This window comes from Lithobates pipiens, unplaced genomic scaffold, assembly GCF_037356315.1.
Source record: "Lithobates pipiens isolate NorthernLeopardFrog02 unplaced genomic scaffold, aLitPip1_a1.2 Scaffold_23, whole genome shotgun sequence".
NCBI classification, from domain to species: Eukaryota; Metazoa; Chordata; class Amphibia; order Anura; family Ranidae; genus Lithobates; species Lithobates pipiens.
Genome location: NW_027507785.1, coordinates 43542527 through 43565974, shown reverse-complemented (window position 1 = coordinate 43565974; position 23448 = coordinate 43542527). Strand labels below are relative to the sequence as shown.

The following is a 23448-nucleotide window of genomic DNA, read 5'->3' as shown; positions in this document are numbered from 1 at the left end:
TTCCAGCCTCCCACAGTGCCCCCTAGCTTGTTGCAGAGCCACCAGCCTTCTGTCTTATATTGTGCCCTACAATCTCCTACAGTGCCCCCTTGCTTGTTGCAGAGCCTCCAGCCTCCTGTCCTACATTCTGCCCTCCAATCTCACACAGTTGCCTCTAAAAGTTGAATCTTTACACAAAGATTTACCTGTCCTGAGGTCCAGTGCTCCACCAACACATATCCCGTTGAAGAAGCTGCTTGGAGAAGCTATGAAACGTCTTCAACACTACAGAACAAGTCCCAGTAAATGTGGCTAAGTACTACAACTAGCTATACTATGACCAGAGAACCTTCACAGGCAGTAAAAATGTAGAAGACGCCCCTGACGACGTCTTATGATGATGAAATGCATTGGGTGGAGCCTCGCTGTATGACGTCACTGCATACCAGAACAGACGGCAGCTATCTTGTTAGTTTGAAACAACAATGTATTAATATGCTAGGTTCCCTGTGTTATATTTAACCTTAAACTACGTAGAGGGTTCTTTACTGTAAGAGTGGCAAGGATGTGGAATTCCCTTCCACAGGCGGTGGTCTCAGCGGGGGGGGGGCATTGATAGTTTCAAAAAACTATTAGATAATCACCTGAACGACCACAACATACAGGGATATACAATGTAATACTGACATATAATCACACACATAGGTTGGACATGATGGACTTGCTGTTTACTACACTATGAGAGTTCTGCTTTCTCTATGACCTGCATGTTTTGGGATCTAAACTACTGTTTTGCTGGCGAATTGATCCTGACATTGGAGAAAGTGGAGCAAGTTGTGTGAACCGGAAGATTGAGTCTACCTGGAGTCTGGCCCTAATTATTGAGTATAACTGTGCTTTTTCACCGCTTGCTGACCCAGGACCAGTTGCAGAGGAAAGAAGGTTCATGAGGGTTCCCCCTTGTATTGAGTGGTTATACAGTTATCAACAGAAATTCATGTGGATTGGATAATAGAAACTGGAGAGATTACCATATAGAAATATGCGGAGCCAGAATGAATTGGATGGTCAGGTTTGACATAATTAGGCATGTTGTAAAAAACATTTGCTGTACCTGCTCTCTCGGAATTGGCGATGGCGGCAGTAAAGATGCCCAGGAACCACTCCAGTGAATACTGGTACATCGGATCCACGTTGGACAAATCCGAGACACAGAAGAACAAGATCTGAGTCCTGACGGCCACTGGGACATACTGGTGCCGCGTGCTGTCTATGTCCTTCTCCGTCTGCTCAGCCACTTGCACTTTTGCCTATAGAAAGGGGACGTTAGGTCAAAGCTGGCCCCAGAAGCAGGGTCAGAAGCCACAGCAAAGAATTGTCAGTCCACGGCTCACCTTGATCTCAGCCGCTTTCACCTTGGAGGCCTCCAACACTTTGATAAGGTCCACATCATCCACAGGATTACCTTGAGAGGAGCTGAGACGGGTCAGGATCTGATCCTCAATCTCCTTCAGCTCTTGGCGCATTTTTGCGTTGGACAAGATTAGCTGGTTCTTCGCTTCTTCTAAATCAGGTCGCTCCTCCGCCACTACCTGTCCAAGGAGCTGATCCTCCAGACCACTTGAGGGGCAATAACAGGAGGAGATCAAGAGATGTCAGACATACAGGATGACTGCTAATCCTTATGTGATTACCCAGGGCAAGTCAGAAATTCACTCGGCCTAAAACATGAAAACTTTCTCAATGTCTCCTTTGCATTCATAAAACCAGATCATTTTGTTATATACATTTGTATTTTCTATGGATCTACTCCATATGTGACTATTGAAATCACTCTCGTTGAATGACAAAGCTGTACATGATTGTGGCTGTCAATAATGCTTATGTAAAAGAAAGTTTCTCAGTGGAACCCACAGCACTTTCCTTCCCCATTAAACATCTCTCAATCCCTATGTACAGTGTCTGGACAGGATCTTGGAAGTCAAGGGAGCAGGACTGTTTTTCTGGTAAAGACAATCAATGAATCCAATGTGGAGAGGAACAGAAATGGGGGGGGGAGATCTGTAGTCCAGTGTTTTTAAACTAGGGTGCCGTGGCACACTGAGGTGCTGTCTGGGTTTCCCCAGTGCGCTGCCATCATAGGACCCAGATTGCTCTAGATTAGGGGTCTCAAACTGGTGGCCCTCCAGCTGTTGCAAAACTACAAGTCCCATCATGCCTCTGCCTGTGGGAGTCATGCTTGTAACTGTCAGGCTTGCAATGCCTCATGGGACTTGTAGTTTTGCAACAGCTGGAGGGCCGCCAGTTTGAGACCTCTGCTTCTAGATCAATATCATGAGTTGCTGGCCGGCCTCCAGCACCATAACAACCAATGATGCTGTAGGGCCAGGATGCACACCGTCGTTTGTTGCTATGGTAATGGTGGCTGGGAGAAGATTAAAGTCCACCTCCTCCAGACCTCTTCCACCTCCCGGCCTCTGCAATGCTGCTGGAGCCAAAAGGTAGGGTTGCTCATGTGAAAATTGGACTGTATGATTTGGGGCCTCTATGATGAGGGCCTAAATGATTGGGAGGGGGGGCAGATATAGGGGGCCATTGATGTATAAGGATAAATGTATTGTGATGGGGGGCTATCATGTGATTGGAGGATGATGTGAAGGGATGATTCCAATATATTGGGGGTCTCTGATATGATGTGGGGACCTCTGAAATGATGGGGGACCTCCAATGTGATGGAAAAACCTCTAATATGATGGAAGCCATGTGATGGGCGTGCTCTGATTGGATGGGGCAACCTCAGATGTCATCCAGGTGGTTGCGTGTATTGTCCCTGACTCAGATTTCCCAATGATAAGTAACATTAACCTTTTTTTACATTTTGGACTGGAGGCCTCCGCAAACACTGATTTAGTCCAGCACAGGAGAACTCAGGCTGAGCTGACAACATTAGGAGAGGAAATGTTTGCTGTGATCAGTTAATACTCTCTTACCTGGGAGATAGTGTGAAGTTGATGAGGGTAACTTTGGTGCAGATCTCGGGTGGATAATGGGGATTCGGCAGTTTGGTGGTGATATACATCCTGAAGTCATCGTGATACGGAATGACGGCATCACCCAGACGTAGGACGGTGCTCCCCTGCTGCTTGTAAGTCTGTAGCATGGTAAGGAGACAAGCAAGAATCAGTGGAAGAGAGAGAAGATCTGGAGAGTGCACCACCCTGAACAGAAATCTTCTCATACCTGTTTGAGCAATATGGGCTCCAGTGCTGGGTCCAGCTCTTCCCCAACATTTTCCAGCATAAACGGCTTTCCAAAACGAATCGCGTTTTCTAAACTGCGCAAGAAGTCGCGGTCACTGAGCTTTACCACATCCAGGCCGTTATCTTTCTCCTGGAAGAGACAAAGATGGCAAAGTGTTAAAGTGGTTGTAAACCCTTACAAGCAACTTTGACCTACAGGTAAGCCTATATTAAGGCTTACCTGTAGGTCCAAGAAATATCTCCTAAACCTATAAGGTTTAGGAGATATTTACCTGAAGACAGCCACCGCTGTCTACGGCGCATGCGCCGCAGACAGCGGCGCGCAGGCGCACTGGGGAGGCCGCAGATTGCGGCGATATGCCGTGAGTGTGTGACATCATCGCGGCTCTGACGAATCACAGCACCGGAGCCGCGAGACCCAGAAGTCGCTCCGGGATACATGGCAGCGGCGAAGAGGAAGACGGAGGACCGTTCAGGGGCTTCGTTCTCACGTAAGTTATTCATAATGAGCTAGCATGCTATGCATTATGCCTTTGCCTTACAGGGTGCCTTTACTTCCTCTTTAAAGCTATACCATATAAGCTTTATCAGAACGGCATAACCACGTGTATATATCGCGCATTCAAAACTAGAACTAAGCAGAGTGATGTCTCTTACATTGATTTGCAACCAATTTTCAGAAATTGTGTCAAAATTTGCCTCAAATTTCATCATTTGCTGATATTTGTTTTGCTCACTTTGACTTGTTTTCTGACCTGTGGTTTCCATACTTGCACTAACACGGAGATCACATGGTTTCGTTGATGAAGTCAAATCAGTTATAGCTGCCACTGAGCTTCTTTCTAGGTGGATTTGATGTACACCTCATAGAATTAAATACTTTTCTTAGATAAGAAAATGGCCTATGAAGATGGGCTATGGAATGCTCTACCAACCAACATCCGCCTGGAAGAAAACCACCAGGCCTTTAGGAAAAAACTCAAGACCTTCCTCTTCTAGTTGATGACAAGTAAGCTCTTCACAGCGCCTTGAGGCGATTCAGTTCGCGTTGTGCACTTTACAAATATTTTCATTCATTCATTCATTCAAGATAGTACCAGGTAAGAAAAAAACAATAAAAATTGTTAAAACTGTAAAAAAAAAAAAAGAAGAAAAGAAAAGTTGAAAGAAGCTTCCCTAAATCGCAGGATCTATTGAAAATCCACTGTACATATGAAAACCACCAAAAACACTTTATTATCTCCATCCATCATGGCACCAGTGCATTTAGCCAAAATGGTCAAATTTCACCGAACTGTCCAGATTTATCAGCAGAAATTTTTAATTTTCCATCATCTCTCTCACAACCAGGGCTGGACTTACCATTGGGCTTGACTGGGCTCAAGCCCATGGGCCTCACCCAATAGGGGGCCCCACCGAGATACATAGCAGAGTGTACTCGGCTCCGCTCACAGTCACGCCCAGTCCTGCCCAACGATGGACATAACACAGGGACTGGGCGTGACTGTGAGCCAAGCCAAGTACACTCGGCTACTCTCCGCTCTGCTCGGGACTGCGAGAGGACCCAGAGCCTCCTAGAGCCACCGAGATACACAAGACTCTTTATCTCGGCAGCGCCATTTTTAAACTTCAAGACTGCAATGACAAGGCTGCAAATGACACTGGGGCAAGGCTGAACTGACAAGGCTGCAGATGGACACTGATAAGGCTGAATGATGGGCATTTAAATGATGGGAATTCATTTTCCTCATCCCTCTCACAACCAGGGCTGGACTTACCATTGGGCTTGACTGGGCTCAAGCCCATGGGCCCCGCCCAATAGGGGACCCGGCCGAGATACATAGCCGAGTGTACTCGGCTCCGCTCACAGTCACGCCCAGTCCTGCCCAACGATGGACATAACACAGGGACTGGGCGTGACTGTGAGCCAAGCCAAGTACACTCGGCTACTCTCGGTTCCGCTCGGGAATGCGAGAGGACCGAGAGCCACCGAGATACACAAGACTCTGTATCTCGGCGGCACCATTTTTAAACTTCAAGACTGCAAATGACACTGGGCAAGGCTGCAGATGGACACTGATAAGGCTGAATGATGGACATTTAAATGTAAGTTTTTTTTCCTTAAAATTCCCTCCTAAACTTGAGGTGCGTGTTATACAACGACGCGTGTTATACGCCAATAAATACGGTAATGTATAGAAGGTAGGGCCCGAAAGTGACTCAAGCCCAGTGGCCCCCACCACCCTAAGCCCTTGTACACACGGTCAGAGATTCTGACAACCAAATCCGTCGGATTTTGTCCTTCGGATTTTGTATACACACGGTCGGACGAAGTTGTCGGAAAATCCGATCATTCAGAACGTGATGACGTTATTTCGTTACGACGGGACTACGTTCAGGCTAGTAGCCAATAGCTTTGGTGTAGGAATTTGATCTGAGCATGCGTGGCACTTTGTCCGATCGGAATTCTCTACACATGATCGGAGTATGTCCGATCAGAGCATTTTGTCGGAAAATATTTCCGGCAAGTTGGAAAATTTGGTCCGACGGATATTCCAACGGAAACAGTCCGATGCAGACCCCACACAGTCGGAATATCCGACAAAACGCTCCAATAGGACACATTCCGTCGGAATCTCCGACCGTGTGTACAAGGGCTAAGTTCTGCCTTGCTCACAACGCTCACAACATTGGATGTGAGGATCTCTTTGACCCAACATCTGAGGTTCTCCCAAAAGGACCAGAGGAGACCACACTCTCTGCTCCTCTGGATATACAGACCTTATTAGTAAAACAACTTGGAACAGTTGTGAGTCGTTGTACCTGCCAAAGAATTTGTAATTTTGTCTAGCCAGTTTTGTGGTTTACACTTCAACAGTGTAAATAAAAACAGAAATGTAGAATCAAAACGGAGAAAAAGACGGCCAAGTCTCAGTTCTTTGGTGGCTCATGATCTGCCTTCACATTGCTCTGAACATCAGATGTTTCCACCAGCTCACCAGGTTTTTGATCCAGCGGTTGGCCTGTCCTTGAGGGTCGATGAAATGAGACCAGCGCTGTGAATACTGGCATATCACACCGTTCTCCACTGACAGTGTGTCGTTCGGAAGACCTGCGATCTGAGAAAGAGCAGGATTAGTATAATGTGTAAAGACACAGAGGAACGTCTCATCCTCTCAACAACATAGGACCATCCTTATTGTTAAACACACATCATTTTCCTACAAATGGCACATCACCGGAATTTATTACTGGTCATACACACCTTCAGATATCACAAAAATTATTTGACCGTTGATGCATTTCTATCTGACAACAGTAAGATCCGGAAGGGAGTTGAGCTCAAATTTCAAACACGTTGAGTTGCAAAATTAAAATCATGACTGATGGATTACATCAGGGGTCTCCATACTTTTTAAACAAAGAGCCAGTTTACTGTTCTTCAAACCTTTGGGGGTTGGACTGTGGCCAGTGGGAGTAGAAAATGTCCTGGAGTCAATGGGAGTAAAAAAAAGTCCCATCGTTGGTGTTGTTGGGAGAAATCGCGCTCCATCGTTGGTGTCATTGGGGGAAGAGTGCCCCTTTGTTAGTGTCATTGGGAGGAATTGTACCCCTTTGTTGGTGTCAGTGGGAAGACTTATACCCCATCATTGGTAGCATTAGTTGAATTGCACCCCATTGTTGGTGTCACTGGGGGGAGTTGTGCCCCTTCATTGATAGCATTGGACAAATTAAGTCCCATTATTGGTGTCATTGGGAGAAGGTAGTCCTTCTGTTAGTTTCATTCAAAGAATGGTGCCCCTTCATTGATGTCACTGGGAGGACTTGTGCCCCATCTTTGGTGTCACTGGGAGGAGTTGTGCCCCTTCAATAGTGTCATTGGGAGGAATTAAGCTCTAGTTGGTATCATTGGAAGGAGGTGTGCCCCTTCCTTAGTGTCATTGGGAGGAATTGTACCCCTTTGTTGGTGTCAGTGGGAGGACTTGTGCCCCATCATTGGTATCACTAGGAGGACTTGCACACCATGTTTGGAGTCACTGGGAGGAGTTGTGCCCCTTAATTGGTGTCATTGGGAGGAATTAAGCCCCAGCGTTGGTGTCATTGGGAGAAGGTGTGTCCCTTTGTTAGTGTCATTGAGAGGAAATGTACCCCTTTGTTGGTGCCACTGGGAGGACTTGTGCCCCATCATGGGTGCCAGTGGAAGGATTAGTGCCCCGATTATTGGTGTCATTGGGAGGAGTTGTGCCACCCCTTCAATGGTGTCATTGTAAGGAATTAGGCCCCATCGTTGGTGTCATTGGGAGGAAGTGTGCCCCATCATTGGTGTCAGTGGGAGGAATAGTGCCACGTCATTGGTGTCAGTGGGAGGAATAGTGCCCCGTCTTTGGTGTCAGTGGGAGGAATAGTGCCCCGTCTTTGGTGTCAGTGGGAGGAATAGTGCCCCATCATTGGTGTCAGTGGGAGGAATAATGCCCGTCATTGGTGTCAGTGGGAGGAATAGTGCCCCATCATTGGTGTCGGTGGGAGGAATAGTGCCCCATCATTGGTGTCAGTGGGAGGAATAGTGCCCCGTCATTGGTGTCAGTGGGAGGAATAGTGCCCCATCATTGGTGTCGGTGGGAGAAATAGTGCCCCATCATTGGTGTCAGTGGGAGGAATAGTGCCCCGTCATTGGTGTCAGTGGGAGGAATAGTGCCCCATCATTGGTATCAGTGGGAGGAATAGTGCCCTGTCATTGGTGTCAGTGGGAGGAATAGTGCCCCGTCATTGGTGTCAGTGGGAGGAATAGTGCCCCATCATTGGTGTCAGTGGGAGGAATAGTGCCCCGTCATTGGTGTCAGTGGGAGGAATAGTGCCCCATAATTGGTGTCGGTGGGAGGAATAGTGCCCCATCATTGAGGTTAGTAGGAGGAATTCAATCCATCAATGGCCGGCTTATGAAAGGAGCAAGGTGTTTTTATTTTATTTATTTTTGTTTTTTGGTTGAACTCAAGGGTCCTTTAGGTCTTTTGTGTCAAACTGAATGACTATGTTGCTGTGTAACATTTTCTGAAGACACAATGCTGAAGTGCTCAGTAAAGAAGGCCTAGATTGGCTGGAGCTCCTCAGAAGACCTATTCACCACACACACACAGACAGCGCTGTGAACTACAGAATTTAATAAATACATAGAAGTCAGGTAGGTGCTAAAGTGAGGATTTTCTGTCAGAGTAGCAGAATTTAGGCAGGTCTAGTTGGTTGCTGGGCCTGTTTGTTTTCATTCTGGGCTGGGAGTGACTTAGAGTAGCAACTGGTGACTCACAGGCAGCGTCATTTCACTGTCACCTCCCTCTTCCTTCTAGACATTTCTTGAAGGAAAAGAGGCGAGGTGGGGCTGCCTTGAGGAGCCTTGACCAATCCCCAACTTGGATTGGCAGGGGGCAGGCCTCCTTAAAACACACGGGGTCAGCACAGGGGGAGGGGAGTTGTTGGGTTGAAGAGCTTGAGTGAGAGAGGCATAGAGGCTGTCGGGGCCCACGGGGAGCTCCCCAGTCTGGGGGGGTGATCCTGGACCGGGGCTCGGGTGCATCCAGGAGGAGTGACGAGATCCTGGAAGGAGAGGCACATGAGAGAGCAAGCAGAGATTAGTGGGAGAGAACACTTCTAGGGGAGGACAAATGGTCCCAGTTGGGAGGGCTGGTGAGTGAGGCTAGGGAGGCACGCCTGAGAGAACTGGGAGATTGCAGTTTGAGAGATGGGTGCAGAACCAGAGGAGAGGGCTGTCGGAAGGGCAGTGGAAAGAGGTCCATGCAGACAGGCTGGCTGGCAGGGCCTGAGGAGAGCTATCTGGGAGTGGTAGCTGAATAGAGGACAGCTAGCACCTGAACTATTTCTACACCACAGGGGCCCGAGGTCCCTGCCCGCAAAAGGCAGTTCATTGAGGCCTGGCTGAAGTAGTGTCAGGCCTACCCATGCAGTGCTAGCTAGTCTGGAGCAGTGACAGTCTGCAGCAAGTTAAGTGCTGGAGGAGGAACGGTGTGCAGCACGTGTTGTGCAGGAGAGAAGAGCGGGGTGTATGTACTGGAGTGTATACAGAAGTCCTAAGCAAGTTTGCACTGAATTTTCTGGGCATCCCATAATTCCCAAATTCCTATCCAAGTTAAATACCCTCAAAATAAAAAAAACAAAACAAAGCAATGGACTGGTCTATGTTATCATCATTTAATATCTCCAACAACTTACCTGCCAGGAACGGATCTTCACAGGGTCTCCCAGAGTCCCTAATAGGGAAGGCTCCTGGGTGCAAGGTACCTTCAGTTCCCTCAGCTTCTTGGTCCACTGTTCAAACAGAGCCGTTCGATACTGGCCCTGTAAAGAACCAGGAGCCATATAATCAATATCTGCTCCACTAAAGCAATCTAATACAACGTATTCGGAACACTCCCTTACCGTGAAAGGGCCAAGATAGGCCAAGAAGCCAGCACAGAGCAGGAGGTCCCCAGTGACGTTAACGAGGAGGTTCTCCAGGTTCAGCACTGTGTCCTGCCAGCGCTGCTTCTCGTCAGAGAGTCCGGTGATCAGCTGGGGCACAGAGTAATAGTGAGTGATGAGTATGTTGGTTGGGGAAGGAGGGGGGGAGGGGGTGGTAATAGATGGAATAGGGGTTATACAACAAAAGATGTGGATAATCGAGTGAATATGGAAACCAAGGATAGGGTGAGATTTGTCTCTGTTCACCTTGTCGGCGCGGCCCAGTCTTTGCTCGCACTGATCACATTTCTGCTCCAGCTCTTCTTTCTTGGACACGCAGTCGCGGTATTTGGCTTGCAGGGTTGCGATTCCCTCTTCTACTTCGCTCAGGCGGGCTTTTGCCTCGTCCAGCATCTTCTGCGTCTCCGCCAAATCCTCCTGAGCTTCTTGTAGTGCTTGCTGCAGAAAATACAACAAAATCTGCTGAGGCAGCCATATAATGCAATGTTCTGATACCAGGAAGACCATCAACCGGTCCATTGACCAAGGAGAAGTAACCTGAGGAGCGCTTCAGTAACATTTTGGTGAAATCAGGAACATCTGAGCCCCCTTCTTTGGGAAATCTGTGAAATTAGACCATTCGGCAAAATGCATTGGGTCAATGGGGAAGGTTTACTAGTGGTCTTATGGGTTCTGGGGTGGGGTAGGTTGGGGTCTTAAGGGTGCTGGGGAGGGGTATGATGGGGTCTTAAGGGTGCTGAATTGGGGTATGATGGGGTCTTAAGGGTGTTAGGGTGAGGTAGGATGGGGTCTTAAGGGTGCTAGGGTGAGGTAGGATGGGGTCTTTAGGGTGCTGGTGTAGGGTAAGGTGATGTCGTAAGGGTACGGGGGTGGAGTAAGGTGGGGTCTTAAAGGTACTTGAGTGGGGAAGGGTGGGGTCTTAAGAGCAAGAGTACTAAGGTTGGGGTAAGGTGGGATAAAGTGGGGTATTAAGGGTGCTGTGTGGGGTAAAGTGACATCTTAAGGGTACTAGAGTGGGGCAAGGTGGGGTCTTCAGGGTAATGAGGTTGGATTAAGGTGAGGTCTTAAGGGTGCTGGGGTGGGGTAAGGTGGGGTCTTAAGGGTGCTGGGGTGGGGTAAGATGGGATAAAGTGGGGTCTTAAGGGTGCTGGGAAAAGTAAGGTTGGATCTTCAGGGCAATGAGGTTGGATTAAGGTGAGGTCTTAAGGGTGCTGGGGTAGGGTAAGGTGGGGTCTTAAGGGCTGGGGTGGGGTAAGGTAGGGGGCCTTCTGTTTTTATTTCACCAACCTTTATGAATAAGCCCTCAAGAGTTAAATCTGGAACCTCTCAGCCCCCTTCTTTGGGAAATCTGTGAAATTATACCATTCAGCAAAATGCATTGGGTCAATGGGTAAGGTTTACTGGTGGTCTTAAGGGTACTGGTGTGGGGCAAGGTGGGGTTTTAAGTGTGCTGGGGTGGAGTATGGTGGGGTTTTAAGTGTTCTGGGGTGGAGTATGGTGGGGTTTTAAAGGTGCTAGGTTGCAGTAAGCTGGAATCTTAAGGGTATTGTGGGTTGGGGTAAGGTGGAATCTTAAGGGTGCTGGGGTGGGGGAAGGTGGACACTTAAGGGTGCTGCGGTTGGGTAAGGTGGGTGTCACGGTTTTTATCTCACCAACCTTTATGAATAAGCCCCCCTGGGTGGAATTAATAATACTATGCCATCATGTTGTATCTTCTTCAGTACTTACTCGCTTGGGTTCCACGCCTCGCGCCACAAAGTGGTATTTGTGCATGGCCCGCACCCACTGGCAGATGGAGGTGCACGCCTTGGAGACGCGGGCGATGGCGGCCGGCTGGAACTCCTCGTTGTCGATGTGCGGCTGGATGGCTTTGATTACGGCATCGGGAATATTATCCTGACAGCAGAGAGAGAAGATCAGGCCATCCACTGACAATTCTCACTTCCTGTCTGACACATGCTGAACAATTAAGATGGTGGTTCCTCCATGGCCGGAGAGACCCGAATAAATCTGGATCGGCTTTGATCGGGTCTCCAATGTAGTGACCCGGGAGCGACATTATTACGTCACTTCCGGTTTACTCTGCAACCAATGGCTCCAGTTTTAAAAAATACAAAGTATTATAAAATACAAAATCTTGCAGTTTTGAATACTTTCAAGTGCAATGGAGGGATTTGGGGTCTTTTAGACCCCCGATCCCTCCATAAAGAGTACCTGTCACTGCCTATTACTATCACAAAGGGTGTTTACATTCCTTGTGACAGCAATAAAAGTGATCAGATTTTTTTTTTTTTTTTTAAAAGGACAGTGTAAAAAAATAAATAAGAAATATCCCTCCGAGCTCACGCACCAAAGCAAACGCATACGTAAGTGGCGCCCGAAAATTGTAAACGTTGTTCAAACCACACATGTGAGGTATCACCGTGATCCTTGGAGTGAGAGCAATAATTCTAGCACTAGATCTCCTCTGTAACTCTAAACTGGTAACCGTTCAAAATTTTTTAAGTGTCACCTATGGAGATTTTTAAGTACCGTAGATTGTCACTATTGCACAAGCGTGCGCAATTTTAAAGTCTGACATGTTTGGTATCTATTTACTCATAAAATCATCTTTCATATTACACAAAGAATTGGGCTAACTTTACTGTTTCGTTTTTTTAATTCATTGAAGTGTATTTTTTCCCAAAAAACTTAGCTTGAGAGACCGCTGCGCAAATACAGTGTGACATAAGATATTGCAACAACCACCAATTTATTCTCTAGGGTCTCTGCTAAAAAAAAATTATATGTATGTGTATATATATATATATATATATATATATATATATATATATATATATATATTATAATGTTATATAATGTATAATATATATATATATATATATATATATATATATATATATATATATATATATATATATATATATATATTATAGTGCCTTGCGAAAGTATTCGGCCCCCTTGAACTTTTCAACCTTTTGCCACATTTCAGGCTTCAAACATAAAGATATAAAATTTTTATTTTTTTGTGAAGAATCACCAACAAGTGGGACACAATTGTGAAGTGGAACGAAATCTATTGGATATTTTAAACTTTTTTAGCAAATAAAAAACTGAAAAGTGGTGCGTGCAAAATGATTCAGCCCCTTTACTTTCAGTGCAGCAAACTCACTCCAGAAGTTCAGCGAGGATCTCTGAATGATCCAATGTTGTCCTAAATGACTGATGGTGATAAATAGAATCCACCTGTGTGTAATCAAGTCTCTGTATAAATGCACCTGCTCTGTGATAGTCTCAGGGTTCTGTTGAAAGCGCAGAGAGCATCATGAAGACCAAGGAACACACCAGGCAGGTCCGTAATACTGTTGTGGAGAAGTTTAAAGCCGGATTTGGATACAAAAAGATTTCCCAAGCTTTAAACATCCCAAGGAGCACTGTGCAAGCGATCATTTTGAAATGGAAGGAGTATCAGACCACTGCAAATCTACCAAGACCTGGCTGTCCCTCTAAACTTTCAGCTCAGACAAGGAGAAGACTGATCAGAGATGCAGCCAAGAGGCCCATGATCACTCTGGATGAACTGCAGAGAACTACAGCTGAGGTGGGAGAGTCTGTCCATAGGACAACAATCAGTCGTACACTGCACAAATCTGCCCTTTATGGAAGAGTGGCAAGAAGAAAGCCATTTCTCAAAGATATCCATAAAAAGTCTCGTCTAAAGTTTGCCACAAGCCACCTGGGAGACACACCAAACATGTGGAAGAAGGTGCTCTGGTCAGATGAAACCAAAATCCAACTTTTTGCCCACAATGCAAAACGAAATGTTTGGCGTAAAAGCAACACAGCTCATCACCCTCAACACACCATCCCCACTGTCACACATGGTGGTGGCAGCATCATGGTTTGGGCCTGCTTTTCTTCAGCAGGGACAGGGAAGATGGTTAAAATTGAGGGGAAGATGGATGCAGCCAAATACAGGACCATTCTGGATGAAAACCTGTTGGAGTCTGCAAAAGACCTGAAACTGGGACGGAGATTTATCTTCCAACAAGACAATGATCCCAAACATACAGCAAAATCTACAAAGGAATGGTTCACAAATAAACGTATCCAGGTGTTAGAATGGCCAAGTCAAAGTCCAGACCCGAATCCAATCGAGAATCTGTGGAAAGAGCTGAAAACTGCTGTTCACAAACGCTCTCCATCCAACCTCACTGAGCTCCAGCTGTTTTGCAAGGAAGAATGGGCAAGAATTTCAGTCTCTCGATGTGCAAAACTGATAGAGACACCCCAAACGACTTGCAGCTGTAATCGCAGCAAAAGGCGGCTCTACAAAGTATTAACGCAAGGGGGCCGAATAATTTTGCACGCTCCACTTTTCATTTTTTTATTAGTTAAAAAAGTTTCAAAAATCCAATAGATTTCGTTCCACTTCACAATTGTGTCCCACTTGTTGGTGATTCTTCACAAAAAATAAAAATTTTATATCTTTATGTTTGAAGCCTGAAATGTGGCAAAAGGTTGAAAAGTTCAAGGGGGCCGAATACTTTCGCAAGGCACTGTATGTGTGTGTATATATATATATTTATTTTTTATAATGTTATATAATGTAATATATATATATATATATATATATATATATATTATATATCATATACATCATATATATAATGTTTGGGGGTTCTAAGTAATTTTCTAGCAAACAATACTGATTTTAATTTGTAAGCAACAAATGTCAGAAATAGGCCTGGTCTTGAAGTGGTTAGAACAGAGCAGCACGCACCTTATCAAACTTGAAAAGTCCCTCCAGAAACTTGCCCGGGTCCTGCAGAAGTCCTCTCCCCGGCTCCCAATAGTCATCAATTTTAGTTCCCGGCTTCTCCCCGGCCACTTTCTTGGGTTTGATTCCTTTCATTATACAGACGGCTTCAATGACAAGCTTCACACCCAACGGGGGGCGCTGCAGGGCTCTCACCTAATGATGGAAGATATACAGATATACATGAGGCAAGAAAGATACGTGTCTGAGATGCATTCAAGATACTTTTATCATGCGATGAAATTCAATCCATTCAAAAAAGGAGAAAGGCCGGGGCCATAGAAGTCAGCTAAAACGTTGTTTTATTATTGCATGTAAACAACAGTCAAAAAGAAAGCCAACACGTTTCGCCCGTCCGGCCTTAATTATGGCTTTAGGGCCCAGCCATTAACATAATTCTGTTTGAAAAGCACCCCAACACATTAAGGCAACACAGCTCCAGCAGACATAATTCAGTGTACTACAATGCATGGCAATGCACAACAATGCATTGTGGTGTGCTGCATTGCCAACAATGGTGCATGTCCATACAGGCATAAGTCTGCTGTGTCTCGTGGTTAATCTTGGCCCTACTGATCTCCCACCAGTGCTGCCAACCTCACCCAGTAGATTCCACCAAGAAGATTCCAGCATGAAGCGCCTTCCCAGAGGAGCCGGGGCTGCTGTATCAAGCAGGGCTGTTGTTAGGGCCCCATACCCCGCCCCCCCATGGCAAAAATTATAGAAAGCAAAATATGCGGGAATAAGTCCTTTTTTTTAAATAATTTTGTAGGATTAATTTCTTTTAGAATTTTTTTTTTTTTTTTTTTAGCTGCTTTGTTTGGGTCTTTGGTGAAATATCAGGGGTAGGGATGAGCAGCACACTCCCCCCGGTTCGGTTCGCACCAGAACCTGCCTGTGGCCAATCATGGCTCTCCTCGCTGCCGGCACTGTGATTGGCCAAGCAGGCGGGGTCACAGTGCATGCTTGGCCAATCATGAGCCAGCAATGCACTGCGATGGCGCAGTGCATTGTGGGCCGTTCGTACCACACGAATTTGGTGCGAACGTTCCACAAAGTTCCGGATTCGCCTAACAGACGAGCGGCCGATGTTCAAGTCGAACACCGAGCTCATCCCTAATCAGGGGTCTATACAGACCCCTGATGTCTCACATTTGAGCAGCAATGGCCTGTCCATTAGGGCCACCCCCCTAATCCATGCATCCAGCCCCTAATCTACACGCAGGGTGTGGACGCATGTATTTCAATGTTTGTATGTATTTCAATGCACAAGGAGGCACAAGAGGTTTGTTGTCAGCAATAAGGCAGTACACCCAGCCCTCCCGCTTGTGCCTGGGCCCCTCTTTTGAGCTAATAGGACCCAGGTCCGGGCCCGGTACAGGATGACCACCTATACTGCCTCTTAGTGGCCTTGGCATCAAGAAAGAATCTGGCACATAGTAATATACTTGAGTTCTGGATGGGATGTTGGACTGGTTTTTGAGCCTCTGTGGTGTAGTAAAACACAGTCACAAAAAAATACACAGGGTGTAAACATGGTCCTCCTCAGAAGAGAAAGGACTCTGGCCCTGATGCCCCCGGGTGCAAGGCCCCCCAACAGGGACTGGGGTACTCGTTGTCCACCTGGCCAAAATCAGGCAGACCATCTTCTTTGGGAGGCCTGCCGAAGCCAACCCAAATACTAGATGGCGCTCCCCCTAAAGGGAGACCCTATGGGAGGGGGAGAACCTGACCAAAAGGCCAAGTGCCCCCCCTCCCCCAACACGTTCAGGGCAACTCCGAGGATCTATACCTTACTAATCGGGTGTGAGTAAAGTGCATAAGTGTTGTGCAAAAAAAGTGCAAGTGACACACAACAAATGAAAAAAGGAAGGGGGAAGTGTATAAATGCTTCAGAAGTGTAAAATGCTAGACAATGGTGGGCCTTTCGGGCAGAATGAAAAAGATCCTCCAGTCCTAGCCAAAAAGCCTGTCCCTGAAGCCAGGTGAGAAAAGAACAAGCAATGGTGCAGTGTCATGGTTATGCAGTGATCTTCCTGTGTTTGCTTACCTCCCCTCATGTCTTCAGACTAAGAGGCCAGCCACTTCCACCTGGTGCTTTTTATAACCTCTCCTCTAAGCATGGCTCCACCCCAGGCCCTATCAGGGAGCTCTATATTAACCTGTGCACTGCAGGCCATCAGTGCTGATCAACCTTTGTGTGTTAGCTTCCTGTTACCTGCCGTGTGCTCTTCTACTGTTTTCCGTTACCGACTTTGGCGTGTCTTTGACTATCCCTGTTTGCCTGTGATCCTGACCTTTTGGCGTGTCCCCGACTATTCTTGTCTGCTTGTGGCCCCGACCTTGGCTTTGTCCCTCACCATCCCTATCCTCCTGTTGCCTACTGTGGGTGTGAGCTGGGGGTCACGACCTGGAGCCAATTGCAGCCAAGTCCACCCTCACCACCAGAGGCACTGGTGAACACCTGCTGGCTCTTAGACTCCGCGCCCCAGGGAATCTTACGCTCTAACCCTGGTGGGATCTGTCCCCCGTCTGCAGCAGTCAGCCGTAGGGTCCACAACCTTGCGGTGCACTCCAGATCCCTACGGTGTGCACCTGTCACCCCGCCTCAAGGTGACCTGACATGCAGTGACTGTGGAGCCATAATAAATTGAATTGAGCTTCCCCAAGGGAAATTTCTGACCCCCCGTGACTGCAACTCCAGGGGCACATAGACCGTGGGCTTCTCTCAACCCAAACCCTGGCCAAACCAGTGCAGCACCATTCCTACCAGGAAGGAATTAGAACTGAGGAAGCTTAGGGAAGGCCTTGCCTTCTACCGGCGAGAAGCCTGGTGCACCAGGCCAGAATCAACCCAGGAGGAAAAGACCCTCCAACCACTCCCACCACTCCCACCTAACTACATCAAGACGAATGCTAACCGGCTTCTCCTGGTCAAAGGGAACCAGCCGTCTTCATCCCATAAACCGATAAAGAACAGATATTGTTAGCCAAAAGTTGGACTGATTGGTTTCTAGATAATTCTGGTTGGGTTTCTAATATATTGAGTCAAACAAAGCAAATATAATTTTTCTCAATGTTCTCCTCCTCCTGCTAACCCCACTCATGGTCCACCTTCTAATTCCCTAATTTGCTCACCTCTGTGACATCATTCTTATTAAGAGATTTCAGGCTAGCGAGAGCAGCGTCCAGAGCAGGAAGGGCTTCGTCCAGGTCCTTTTGGGCATCATCTGCAATTTCCTGAGCTTTGCGTGCCTTCTCCGTGGCTTTGGCCTCCTCTGCCTGCACTGAGGCCCGAGTGGCCTCCGCCACCACCGTATCTTTCTGGAGGAGATGAGGCGAAACGTTTCAGACACATAGTGGTGAAAAGTGGAGACACAAAAATTCTCTGAAACAAAGTAAAATATAATGTGGACATCGGATACCTCGATTTTTTGCATTGTTGTCACAGTCTCCTGTGCTGCATCCTCCAGTTGGGGGCGCATTATCTCCAAATCTTCCTGCATCTTAGCCACGTCCTCAGCCGTGTGAAGCAGCTAAAAAAAAAAAATACAACAAATATGAAATGTTATCACAGTATATTTTATTAAATTTGTGTATTTTATTTATATATGTGTAAATCGCTGACATATACCGCAGCACTGTGCAGAGAACACAGAGCCAGTCAGAACAGTCTCTGTACCAGAGGAGCTTACACTCTAATGTCTCCTCACCTTGTCCAGACCGCTCTTCATCCGATCTTTGGCGGTTTTGATCTCCATCAGTTTTTTCCCGATCAGAGAGGAGTAGATCCCCAGCAGCTCCAGGTAACTCTTCGGGGTGATGTAATTGTGTCGGGAAAGTTCTGCTAAATATTGTTTGGACTTCACAGCGACTGACTGGTGCATCTCCACACACATCTGTATCTGTCATGGGGCAAGCGAGCGTTTCGTAAAAAACAAAATTCCAGGCAAATCGCTAAAATTATGAAATACATCTAGGAGAGCATGCTTTGTATCCCTGTCCATCCAGTTCTCTGATTTACATGGCACATCCTTGTCTGTCAAGGCAATTCGATTTTGATCTCCTGTATAAGTTTTCCCACTTACAAAGTAATGAGGGGTCTATCATTCTTATCATAGGTGTATTGTATATGATAGAGACAGAATATCAACCAAAAATCCAGAAAAGCACATGATACAAATGTTATAAATGGAGTTGCAGTTCAGTGAGTAAAATAAGTATTTGATCCCCAAGCAAAACATGACTTAGTAGTTGGTGGAGAAACCCTTGTTGGCGATCACAGAGGTCAGACGTTTCTTGTAGGTGGTCTCCAGGTTTGCTCACATCTCAGGAGGGATTTTGGTCCTCTCTTCTTTACAGATCTTCTCTAAATCCTTAAGGTTTCTTGGCTGTCGCTTGGCAACTCGAAGTTTCAGCTCCCTCCATACATTTTCTATAGGATTAAGGTCTGGAGATCGGCTAGGCCACTCCATGACCTTAATCTGCTTCTTCTTGAGTCACTCCTGTGTTGCCTTGGCGGTATGTTTTGGGTCATTGTCATGCTGGAAGACCCATCCATGACCCATCTTCAGTGTTCTGGCTGAGAGAAGAAAGCTCTAATCCAAGATCTTACAATACATGGTCCCGTCCATTGGCCCCTCCATGCGTCAAAGTCGCTCTGTACCTTTAGCAGAGAAACAGCCCCAAAGCCTCATGTTCCCCCCTCCATCTGTGACTGTAGGGATGGTCTTCTTAGGGTCATAGTCAGCATCTTTCTTCCTCCAAACACGGAAAGTCGAGTTAATGCCAAAAAGCCGAATTTTGGTCTCATCTGACAACAGAACTTTCCCCCAATCCTTCTCTGAATCATTTAGATGTTCATTGGCAAACTTCAGACAGACCTGTACATGTGACTTCTTGAAGTGGTGAACTTTGCGGATGCTGCAGGATTTCAATCCATGGTGGTGTATGGTGTTACCAATGGTTTGTTTGGTGACTGTGGTCCCAACTACCTTGAGATCCTTCACAAGCTCCTCCCGTGTAGTTCTGGGGTGATCCCTCACTTTTCTCATGACCATCCTCACCCCATGAGGCGAAATCTTACACGGAGCTCCAGACCGAGGACCATTGATGGTTATTTCTTCCATTTGTGAATAATCGCTCCAACACTTGTCTCCTTCTCACAAGCTTCTTGCTGATGGTCTTGTAGCCCATTCCAGCCTTGTGCAGGTCTACAATCTTCTTCCTGATGTCCTCTGACAGATCTTTGGTCTTCCCCATGATGGTGAGTATTGAATGGAAGAGATTCTGTGGACAGGCGTCTTTTATACAAATAACAAGTTGTCGTTAGGAGAACCTTCTTACATTGACAGGACTAATCTGTGTACCACATGAGCACCTACTGGAGCCAGTCTGTGGGGGGCAGAATTATTGTTGGTTGGGAGGGGATCAAATACTTATTTTATTCACTGAACTGAAACTCCATTTATAACATTTGTATTGTGTGTTTTTCTGGATTTTTGGTTGATATTCTGTCTCTATCATATAAAATACACCTGTGATAAAAATTATAGACCCTTCATTTCTATGTAAGTTGTCATTGTGAGAATCTCACAGTGTGCAGTGAAATCAGAGGAAGCCATTCCAGTCCAGGAGAGGAGCCGGTACAATTGTACAAGACTGAATGGAAGGCTGGAGGGAGGATTTAAAAAAAAATATATAAAAAAAACTTCCAACCTTCTTACATGCCAAAAGGCTGCTGTGAGCTGCACTATGCATGCCAGTCAGCATCCTGTGCACAATGGGGCTGTGTACAGGAACAACATACCTACTGAACCATTAAAAAAGGTATTTGAAAGTAATTATAAGTGATACATTGTAGACTGTTCAGGAAAGATGACTTAAACGCATGTTATCATGAGCAGTGCGGAGAGAAGGTCATCCAGCACTCAGGGCAAAGATGCCAAACTGCACCCCCCCCTCCTATAGGCTCAGGGTCAGGGCACCCCCATCCCTGCAATAAAACATTGCACCCAGGGCAGCTGCCCCTCCTGTCCACCCCTTTTCCCAGCCCTGATCATGCCCATACAGCTCCTCCTTTACACTGGGATCAGTGCGCCAGGACTGCCATCCAGAACCAATAAATAACATACCATGCCCTGGATAACGGAATCTCTGGACTCCAACTCCGGGATCTCCATCAGGAACGATGACGCTACAGATTGTAAAGCTTCCGCCGGCCATTCGTCAAACCAATCAATGGTACAGCAGGTCACCAAGGAGGGGAACTGCCGGAGACGAGCCCGAAACACTTCACCTATAGGACTACAAACCCGAAATCAGATGAGAATTGGAGGTTCAATGGGCAGAGAACCTTAAACTGCAATGTAACCTTTGGGTAGGATTTCAGGAAACAATGCAGAGTTGTAGCATAAAAACAATACACGATCATCAAAATATGGTTTACGGTGTTTCGAGTTTTTCCTCTGTCTGCAAACATTTTCTCATCATCAGCTGGGGCTTTTGCCTATAATTTGTAACAATTTTTGTAAAAAAAAATTCGCTTGATTTTAAACTTTGTTACAATAATTCTTTTCCTTGAAATAGACTGCCATCTTCTCTTAAAGTTTCAAATGGTAGATTGATGGCACTGAAACCTTGGGCAGATGATAACTTTGTGCTATTGGCGTGTTTGGCAAAACTGTACTGGTGGTATCCTATAAGAGCGTCTATGTCAGGACCTGGATCACTTGCTGGTGGCACTGTGGTCGCCTGGGTAAGCATTGTAGTCCCAGTGTCCATCAGCTGATGTCTCCCAGCAGATCCCAATAGTCAGCCTCCTGATGCTGGCTGCTGGGAGGGTATTTAGTCCATCCTTTACCTGTGCCTCTCATGTCAGTGTTTTGCCTACTAGCCAAAGGCTTGCTTGCCAATTCATCCTGAGCCTTATTTCTGATCCTGCCTTGTACCCATTTCCTGTAGATTGATGGCACTGAAACCTTAGGCAGATGATAATTTTGTGCTATTGGCGTGTTTGGCAAAACTCTACTGGTGGTATCCTATAAGAGTGTCTATGTCAGGACCTGGATCACTTGCTGGTGGCACTGTGGTCCCCTGGGTAAGGATTGTAGTCCCAGTGTCCATCAGCTGATGTCTCCCAGCAGATCCCAATAGTCAGCCTCCTAATGCTGGCTGCTGGGAGGGTATTTAGTCCATCCTCTACCTGTGCCTCTCATGTCAGTGTTTTGCCTACTAGCCAAAGGCTTGCTTGCCAATTCATCCTGAGCCTTATTTCTGATCCTGCCTTGTACCCATTTCCTGTAGATTGATGGCACTGAAACCTTAGGCAGATGATAACTTTGTGCTATTGGCATGTTTGGCAAAACTCTACTGGTGGTATCCTATAAGAGCGTCTATGTCTGGACCTGGATCACTTGCTGGTGGCACTGTGGTCCCCTGGGTAAGGATTGTAGTCCCAGTGTCCATCAGCTGATGTCTCCAAGCAGCCAGCAGATCCCAATAGTCAGCCTCCTGATGCTGGCTGCTGGGAGGGTATTTAGTCCATCCTCTCCCTGTGCCTCTCATGTCAGTGTTTTGCCTGCTAGCCAAAGGCTTGCTTGCAAATTCATCCTGAGCCTTATTTCTGATCCTGCCTTGTACCCATTTCCTGTAGATTGATGGCACTGAAACCTTAGGCAGATGATAATTTTGTGCTATTGGCTTGTTTGGCAAAACTCTACTGGTGGTATCCTATAACAGCGTCTATGTCAGGACCTGGATCACTTGCTGGTGGCACTGTGGTCCCCTGGGTAAGGATTGTAGTCCCAGTGTCCATCAGCTGATGTCTCCCAGCAGATCCCAATAGTCAGCCTCCTGATGCTGGCTGCTGGGAGGGTATTTAGTCCATCCTCTACCTGTGCCTCTCATGTCAGTGTTTTGCCTGCTAGCCAAAGGCTTGCTTGCAAATTCATCCTGAGCCTTATTTCTGATCCTGCCTTGTACCCATTTCCTGTACCCTGCTGCCTTGTACCTACATCCTGTACCCTGCTGCCTTGTACCTATATCCTGTACCCTGCTGCCTTGTACCTATATCCTGTACCCTGCTGCCTTGTACCTATATCCTGTACCCTGCTGCCTTGTACCTATATCCTGTACCCTGCTGCCTTGTACCTGCTCCCCTTGTTCATGATTCCAATCCTGGTTCCCCCCTTTCTTGCATGTTCCCCATTTTGTATAAATTGTATTTAGTTAGTTGTTAGGCTTTCTGTTACTTAGGTTGTTTATTAGGTATTTTGTCAGTTGGTTATGCTTCACTTGTATATTCACTTTTGCTGTGTTTTCTGTTTGCTGGTTGGATGCGTTTGGTTTCACTGTTAATAAACTTGCTTAAAGCATACTGTATATAGTGTGGTCTCAGTTTTCTAGTGTAGCTTCGTAGATTTAGCCACCCCTGCTGCTGATTCCAGACAGTCTGGGTGATGTGTGGGCAGCTGCTGCGAACTGAAGAATGGCCACAGCAACCCCAAAATGTGAGAGTAATATTTGATTTGGAAAATTGAAGCACCACATTTAAAGTCTTAGCCCTTGTACACACGGGTCGGACATTCTGACAACCAAATCCGTTGGATTTTGTTCCGACGGATTTTGTCCGAAACTGTTGCATACACACGGTCGGACAAAGTTGTTGGAAAATCCGATTGTACAGAACGTGATGACGTAATTTCGTTACGATGGGACTACGTTCAGGCTAGTAGCCAATAGCTTTGGTCTAGGAATTTGATCTGAGCATGCGTGGCACTTTGTCCGATCGGAATGCTCTACACACAACCGGACAAAGTCCGATCGGATCATGTTGTCGGAAAATTTTATAGCCCAGCTGGAAAACTTGGTCCGTCGGATATTCCGACGGAAACAGTCAGATAGAGCCCACACACTGTC

At 46.5% G+C, this 23448-nt stretch overlaps 1 protein-coding gene across 2 annotated transcripts in view; it reads right to left on the bottom strand.

Moving 5' to 3' along the window:
* DNAH1 (dynein axonemal heavy chain 1) overlaps nt 1-23448 on the bottom strand; it is a 145636-nt gene that overhangs the window by 42044 nt on the left and 80144 nt on the right. Inside the window, exons 50-63 of one of the 2 annotated variants that reach the window (XM_077451484.1) lie at nt 20664-20835; nt 18243-18434; nt 17955-18065; nt 17668-17853; nt 14494-14685; nt 11439-11606; nt 9957-10148; nt 9669-9800; nt 9462-9587; nt 6239-6358; nt 3220-3369; nt 2970-3130; nt 1374-1599; nt 1094-1289 (exon numbers count right to left, since the gene is read on the bottom strand). In XM_077451484.1, coding sequence (XP_077307610.1) covers nt 1094-1289; nt 1374-1599; nt 2970-3130; nt 3220-3369; nt 6239-6358; nt 9462-9587; nt 9669-9800; nt 9957-10148; nt 11439-11606; nt 14494-14685; nt 17668-17853; nt 17955-18065; nt 18243-18434; nt 20664-20835 — 2324 coding nt within the window. Of the gene's footprint in view, nt 1-1093; nt 1290-1373; nt 1600-2969; nt 3131-3219; nt 3370-6238; nt 6359-9461; nt 9588-9668; nt 10149-11438; nt 11607-14493; nt 14686-17667; nt 17854-17954; nt 18066-18242; nt 18435-20663; nt 20836-23448 lie in introns of both variants that reach the window. The other variant, XM_077451483.1, reaches the window with a different exon arrangement.